Source organism: Gymnogyps californianus, chromosome 8 (assembly GCF_018139145.2).
Source record: "Gymnogyps californianus isolate 813 chromosome 8, ASM1813914v2, whole genome shotgun sequence".
Lineage (NCBI taxonomy): Eukaryota > Metazoa > Chordata > Aves > Accipitriformes > Cathartidae > Gymnogyps > Gymnogyps californianus.
This window is the reverse complement of record NC_059478.1, coordinates 34,861,430-34,869,321: the sequence shown is the minus strand read 5'-3', so window position 1 is coordinate 34,869,321 and position 7,892 is coordinate 34,861,430. Positions and strand designations below refer to the sequence as shown.

General features: G+C 44.5%; 1 protein-coding gene across 3 annotated transcripts in view; it reads right to left on the bottom strand.

Annotated features, from left to right (window-relative positions):
• Window positions 1–493: 493 nt before the first annotated feature.
• Window positions 494–7,892, bottom strand: part of PDE4B (phosphodiesterase 4B) — a 219,695-nt gene continuing 212,296 nt past the window's right edge. For all 3 annotated transcript variants that reach the window (XM_050900637.1, XM_050900638.1, XM_050900639.1), the window contains 6 exons: window positions 7,687–7,851; window positions 7,179–7,278; window positions 6,317–6,471; window positions 6,098–6,220; window positions 4,877–5,059; window positions 494–2,089 (listed from right to left, as the gene is read on the bottom strand). In XM_050900637.1, the coding sequence (XP_050756594.1) occupies window positions 1,724–2,089; window positions 4,877–5,059; window positions 6,098–6,220; window positions 6,317–6,471; window positions 7,179–7,278; window positions 7,687–7,851 (1,092 nt within the window). In that variant the 3' untranslated portion in view covers window positions 494–1,723. The remainder of the gene's footprint in view (window positions 2,090–4,876; window positions 5,060–6,097; window positions 6,221–6,316; window positions 6,472–7,178; window positions 7,279–7,686; window positions 7,852–7,892) is intronic.

Genomic DNA, 7,892 nt, shown 5'->3' with positions numbered 1-7,892 from the left:
GCAGCACGAAGAGCCGCAGGCAGGGTCATGCTTTCATTTATTCACTTCATATAAAAATCTCTTAAGAATGCATCTGAACACAATATATAATACTATAACATACATTGTGTGAAACTTTTGGAAACAATAAAATAACCACCTGGAACAATGCAGTGTTCAACAGACATACAAACCCATTGATCATGCACAACTGTGCTATTTTCATTAACTAGTTAGTCACAAGTTGGACCAAAAGTTTTGAAACATATTTTACAAACTGAGACTGACACCGCTCACGATGCCGGACAAGCTTTGTCAGAAGAAGTTTCACAGCACAATTATTACATCAGTTCACATTTTCGTCATAGAAATTCACATTGGGTTGTTCAGAAATTGGAACGTGACACTTAAAAGCTGGCCCGTTCGTGGGGGTTTCTTTTTTTTTTTGGTTCCCCCCCCAGGTTTTCAGCACTTCCAACCGCTCGCCTGCTGCCCTGGGGTCCGGACCCCCCGCCCCGGCTCGCCGTGAAGACGAACCCCCCACGGGCGGCTGCCACCCAAATGCCCTTCCTGGGTTGCGTCTGTCTCTTCAGCTATGTTCAGGTTCTTGTATTTTATGCAATACAAAAGGTTACAAGAAAAAAAGGCAACTCTTATTCCGAGTTTTCTACACAATTAACATCGCCGCCGACAGGCAATGTTAATTCATATAAATTAATAACTTACAAAACATTACAGTATATACATTACGTAATAAATACACTGTTATAAACAGTAATGGAGGTGTTAGAGCTCAAGGCAGTGCAGGAGGAGGACGGTGGACCTAAACCTAGGAAACGTGAACGATAGGCGAGAGAAACACAAATATCCGAGCGTGCAAATTCCACTGAGCCAAGGAGCTGCCGAGGGGGAACGCACGTCACACGCTGCCTTATCACGCTTACTTATATATGTACTGCGCTGCGCCATGGAAACAAACTACCCTCTATCCTGCGCACGACAAAAATAAAGCCCCGTTGAGGAGAAAATACTGTTATTCCTAGCAAGCGAACAGAGATGGTGCACGACGGCATGAAGTGACTTTAAATGGGTCGCCTGGGGTGTTAAGAAGACAATTAAAGGTGCAGTAATGCAAAACAGAGGGTTTCCCTTCTGTTTCGTCTGTAAAAGTGATTAACTGCAATAAAGTGACAGGTATTGCCCATGAAAAAAGGAAGACTGCTTCTTGTAACAGGAAGAATCAAAAAAGTATCCGTCAATTTTGAAACACTTTGTGTCGCTTTTTATACTAAACTCCGTGTATTTAATTAATAGACTCTTGAAAAGACATGAAAGTGTTTACAAAGAAGGCACACAGGTCTGCAGACAGGTGGTCAGGTGGACAGGTTTATATGGAGAGTTATTAATCAGTAGTTTCTATCAGTCTAACTGGTATAAATTCCAAAACTAACAGTATAAAATCTCTCAGTTGTGTGTCATTTACTCTTCAGTCACGACTCAAGCCAGCTCCAGGACAACGCGATGCTCTTAGCTGACAAGGCTTAAGCCACAATGTAAATCACCTGTTAATTTCCTGAGCAATCATTCACTACACGATCTTTAACCCTGACTCCAATCTCAAGTAGCTGGGAAGATCTTTCAGCCAATGTTAGACACAGGCCTCAGACCCAGGCTGCAGGCTAGTCCGTGAGACTGCTTGCACGCTCATTAAGTGTTTAAAATCCACTCACACGGGTACAGGACATTATGTGTCGACGGGAGACGTGTCTTCTGTCACAATTTCTATGTTCGCCTCCCTCTGTGAATCCTCTTCCCCTGGGTCGGCCACGCAGAGTGTCTTTGTATTGCTGAAGTAGGCGATGCTCTCGCCGTCCTTCTCCGGTCCATCCGAATCCTCCTCCTCCAGCGTCAGTTCAAACTGGAACTTCTCCATCAGGCTCTGACAGTCCCTGCCCCGCTCCTCCAGCGGAGGAGATGGGCTCTGAGGTATCATGCTCTGGTACCAGTTCCTGTTGTCCTCCAGCGTGTCCAGGATGTCCTGGGCATCGGGCTGCACCAGGTCAGCCCACGTCTCCCAGAGCGGATGGACAATGTAGTCGATGAATCCCACCTGAGAAACACAGGAACGTGCACTCTTAGGGGAAGGGAACGGCTAGGAGCAGATGGGTATTGAAAAAGTTCAAATGCTGTTAATACCTGATTTTTACAAGCAAAATACCCGCCCCAGAGCAAGTCCCCAAACCAGCACAGTCTAATTGCAGACGTAATCATCTGATACCCAAAGCTGCACCTACAACGTTGGGCTAGGTTGATGTCTTGTCCAAAAGCAAACCTTGGTTGAAAGTTTAACACAAAGCAGGAACCACCAGGAAACTCGGCGACGGAGCTGCCAATCCCATCCCTGGCTGCACGCGTGATTTTAAATATCCCTGCAGACGTCCCTTCCTGACTAGCGGATCAACCCCTGCCCTGCAGAAGCTGGGGTAAGCCATCGCTCTGAAGACAGAACATCCCACCGAGGGATGCCTCTTACCAGCTGTCAGTGCACAGAGTCATTTTAAGACGATCGCTGCCTCTACCCTACGCATTGAGAAAGCTTGCTGTCTCTCAGACAGGATTCCCTGGTGACTGCGGACAAGGCTGGCGCGTTTGTGGCAGCTCTGCCGTTACCCCAGGGTACTGGTGTGGCTGGCGGCTGTGAAAACGCCAGTGCTCCCAGAGCGAGCACCCGCCCTAGCGCCGAATGCCACTGCTTTTACGGGCTGAAGTTTGACCTTTAGGCGTATTTTACTACGGTGTGTAGTTTGTACCTATTCTGAACTGCTCCATGGTCCTGCATCTTTAAACATTTCAGCAGTTCTCCTCTACTCTGCCAAAGCAGCCACCGTCTTTCTCTGTGGAGCCGGCCCGGGTAGAGATTTCCTTTCCTTTCATTTTGTTTTGGAAAGAGCGCAGAAGGCAGGTCAGCTCATCCCAAGAAGTCCTCCTCCCGCACGAAGGCGGACAGACCGCTGTTGCCCGACTCCCATGGAGTGACGTGCCAGCGGTGGAAACAGTGAGGGTTGTGGCCGAGCCCGTCAGCCCTTCCGCCGGTCGGCGCGTAAGCTCTGAGCTAAATCATTTTTCAATTGTCTGACTAAGAGGACGTACGTCCAGGATGGAGAAAACTGAATGGCCATAAAGAGGATTGAAATTCTTCCGTCTTGGCAGAATGTGTCACTTCTCTCCTCGCTCCGCTGGACAACATTTCTGTGCAGCAGGAAAATGGCTCTCAGAGGGGCCAGACTCAACGTGCAGATGCTTGCTTTGGAAATCACACATGCCTCCTTCAGACACAACAGGATGTCAATAGAACCATTAACATTCAATTGTAACATACTGTTGAGGCAGCTTAAACAAAAAGGTGATGAAAATTTCCTGCAGCACATGTTCCGGAGCACTTTTAAAGCGCAAAAAAATTCTGTATGGTTAGCTGATGGCTTCGCCACCACGCAAGGGCTATACAGCAGCAATGGCTAGAGATCGGTCACTTCGTAACCAGGTCATTGTTTCTTTAAACAAACATCCCAAATCACGGAATAGCTGGCCAGATGGCTGAGCACTGATCTTAAAATCTTTTGATGCAAAGAGGTAACATCTAGAGCTTTGAAATACTTGCATGCTATTTTCCAATCAATTCCTTGTTTCGCTCCAGAATGGACATGCCACCTCCCTTTCTCCTTTGCCACTAGTTGGGATTTCAGTGGTAGCCATTTCATGCAATTCCTGTTCTTTTTGCATAGCGAAAATGCCATTCTGAAACCTCTGTGAAGTGCATATGTGAAACAAAAAAACTTAATTGGAGCTCACATGCGGAGCACATGGGCATTTGCTGGCCAAGCCTGGCCGAAGGATTCATTTCTTGTTAGGTTAACAAATAAGACAGATTTTTCCAACAAAATCACCATGCGGTTGAGTGAATAATTTTGAAACCACTTGGCTTAGTCCAAGAGGACATTTGGAAATAATTATCATCAATTTTGTTACTTATTCAAGCTGAAAAACCTCGATGATGACTTGCTAGAGTCATTTAAAAACAACAACCAAGACACTATTATATAAAGATTGGAATATGTTTAGGCAAACATAAATTACCGGCTTCATTACAGACTAACCGGGTGAAATTTTACGGCCTGTGCTCCACAGGTCAGAACAAAATCTGACCTTGAAACCGTTTAATCTATGAATCAGAACTAGGGATGAGCCAGTTAATCTCGAAAAAGAAGACATATCCAGCTCCTTTTAAGGTTTGTATTGACATAAATAAATATTTCTTTGACTTCACCCGGCACACAGCAGCTCCATCAGACCTCTAACTTAACCGGCCAGATCACGCACTGCAAAACTGTTCTGCACGAGGCTGAATAAGGACTGACATCCAGACTTTTCCAGTGCCCTGAAGCGGATCTCAGCTGGGAGAAGCTCCTAACCCTGCAGTTCAATGGGGCTGGCATTGCTATAAACGTCTAACACGGGGTACGATGTCAGTAGGTTTAGGAGGTGCTAATTAAAGAGGCTGGAGGGCCTGAAGGCAGAAGGGACCTGGCAGAAGGCAGGGCAGATCAGAATTGCGCTTTTCAAGCCTGGGGAACGAAAGGAAACCAACTCGCTCTGGAAACTGGGACACAAACAGGGCAAGAGGAACACGCATTTGGAAATGAGGAGACGCCAAGGGGTACAGAACAGCCTTGCCAGTCTATATGAGCTTCAGGCACAGCTGGATGTCAGGGTCAGTCCGAACCAACCCTCTGAACCGCTGGCTGTTTGCCTAATTGTGCTAGAGAAGGCAGATGAATTTTGTCTCTGCTTTAAAAATACAAGCTTAGGCAGTACAAAAATGCAGCTCGCGGCCAATTACCTGTGATTTTTCCACTGACGCTGTGTGTTTGTCGCACATTGGACTGATTTCCATTCCTCTTTCTCGCTCTTTGTCTCCCTGCTGGAAGAACTCCTCCATGATCCTGTCCGTCCACTGCCGGTACAGCTCCAGAGACTTTGTGGGATTACTCAAGTCCGCACAATGTACCATATTTCGGAGAACCTGCAATTACATTAATCAGAAAACTCATAAAATCAAATGGAAAAAAGAGGACGGCTTCAAGCTGTATCTGCTTGCTTAATTCAGAACATTTAACCACAAGACTCTTCGATTATGCAACAGCCTATAAAAATATTAACATCGTAACATCTCCGTATAGGAGACTAGCTGCTACGGTCCGCTTCAAAAGTAAAACGTGCTGTATGTTTTTCAGACAACTCGATACTTACACGGGGTGCAGTTGTGGCAACGTTAATTACATCATGCAGGTTTGTTTTTGAATGCAGGTGCTTCCCACCATTCAAAATTTATTTCCATGCTCTCAGATGGTTAAACACTCCTACTTTATTAAATGAGTAATATCCCTTCCACACAAAAAATATGTGCCTGACTAACTGGGGCCGCAAGGATTTAGACAGCAACAGAGCGACCTGTTTTAACATCAGCAGTCTTAAATAAAAATGTAAGGAGAGTTTTCCCATGAGTCTGTTCTTAAGAAGTTGGCCATCAAAGTGGAGAGAAGATCAGGAGGTATCTTGTCCTACTAACTATATAACCTTGTGCCAGTACTGCTTTGTCATTTCTGTAAATCAAGGATTAGATTATATAGGGAACAGATTGTACGTCCCTAATTTCAGCTCAGTGTGAGAGTTGCTTTAGGTATGGAGTTACAAATTAAATTCTTGCAATCTCGCAATGCTATAGCAATCTTGCTGTACTTTTTCGACAGGAGAAACAAATGGGAGAAAGCAGCAAGGAAATTCAGGAGCCCTCAAAAACTCAGCCTTATAGATTAACTTCAGAAGAACACGCGTGTTTGCAGTTCCATGCTCTAGGTGTTAAAAACATAACCCCCTTTGCCTAAAAGATACGGGACCACCTTGTACCTCTTTGTGGTGCAGAACAGAAGAAAATGATTGCTGAAAATTTAGGTCAGTAGCTTCTATATATGGTTCATTTAAAAGCCACAGTAAAAACAGGAGCATGGTTTCTTCAATGCTGAACAGGATACCTGAAATCCAGGAAACTTGGCTGACGTACCTGTATTCTGTCCGTGTAGTTGTCCAGAAGGAGGACTCCTGAACTGGTCACTTTCTTAGTTTCCACCATAGTCTTCAGATCAGCTAGCAGACTCATATGCTTGGACATATCTGTCGCCAACACCTTTACAGAAGTGAAAACAGGCTCTCAGTCCGGGCAACCATACAAAGCAGCCAGTTTTTTATTTAAGAAGAGGAGCAGCGCGTGCATAGTTCATACCATGTCGATCACCATCTTCCTGAGCGTCTGACGCTGTTTCTTGGTCAGGTTCTGGAAGATGTCACAGTGCTCCTCTTGAAGCAGTTTGAAACCCACAGCAAGATGGTGGTTCTCCAAGACAGATTCGTCGTTGTACATCAGGGCTAGTTCGGAATCTAGCAAAGCAACACAAATATGCGACTCCAGCATGTGAAATGTGTGATTTCAAACAGCAAACGCTTGTCCTGGGTACTGAAATGTTTATCTGTATGCAATAAATCGGGAAAAGTTTTCTTTTTTTGCTTCATGTGTGCCAAGAGCGTGCGGTTTTCTAATCTGAGCACATATGTATATAATATAAACAGCCCTTTGCTCGGTTCTAATGAACAAAATAGTACTCGGTTGACTTAGTTACGGGCTTCAGAATCACTGACAACAGAAAGCATGAATCCTGCAAACACACTTTCCAAAAAAGAACAATACCCACATTTTGGAATCAAGATACATGCTTAGCCTATTGCAGAACACAATATGAACCACAATATTTAGCTTTATCATTGTCAATAGCAATAGCATTATTTGTCTCATATTAATGATAAAATTTGCACTCAGGACTGGAAGAATTATTATGCGTTAGCAAGTAGTAATATTCACAAGATTCAAGGGCACTTTGCAAATTGTACTACAATAGCTGCCCTTGTTAGGAATTTCATTTTAATTACTGCTTTATTTCAAAACGTCTAACTAGTTTACTGCACAATATTTTGAGAAAGCAATGCAGTCTGAAAGTTGTAATTTGTGACCTCGCTGTAATGGAAAATGCATTTCCATTAGTTTCCAAGTTTGCAGATGAAGTTGTTATGGTATTTGAAACAAAACTCACTTGTATTAATAAGAAATTGATTGGAGACCCCGGGGTGATCCACATCATGAATTGCAGCTGCAAAAATTGCAGCAAGGATTTCCAAATCAGTGAAGACGGCCTAGGAAGGACAAAAGGAATTCGTCAGAAAAGTCCTTGTGTTTTCTCTCTCAACAGTTTGGGAGGCTGATTTAGAGAAACAAATGGTGCTTTTTAAATTCGTTTTCTGAGGACAAGACATCAGAAGCAAGGTCTACAAGCAGCATGTGCTCTTTAAGATGAAACAGAGATGACAGGCAAAGCTGCTGCTGAAATTTCTTAGCGGCGATTTCCCTGGCAGTAAACTGAGCCCTCAGAAGAGCAGGCAGCACACTGCTTTTTGCAAGTCTGAGTGCTGCTGGCGACTGACTCAGCTTAAGCTTTTTCTCCTATGTTCGCATAGGCAATGTGGTGCTTTTAAGCCGCCATCCCACCTTTAAGCACGACGACCGCCCGACACAAAGCACTTAGCTCAAACTAGGTAACTCACGTCCAGCGCGGGGGTCGAGAGCAGAACATGCGTGGACTGGGCAACATCAGCAGCATGGAGGCTGTTGTGGTAAGCTACGTCTGAATGGTAGTGGTCTTCTAGCGTCATCATGTACGTTACAAAAGTGTCTGATGAGATCTTGAACGTTTTTAGTAGATCTCGCTCCTGTATAATAAATGGTACAAGCATACATGCATATATCAAAT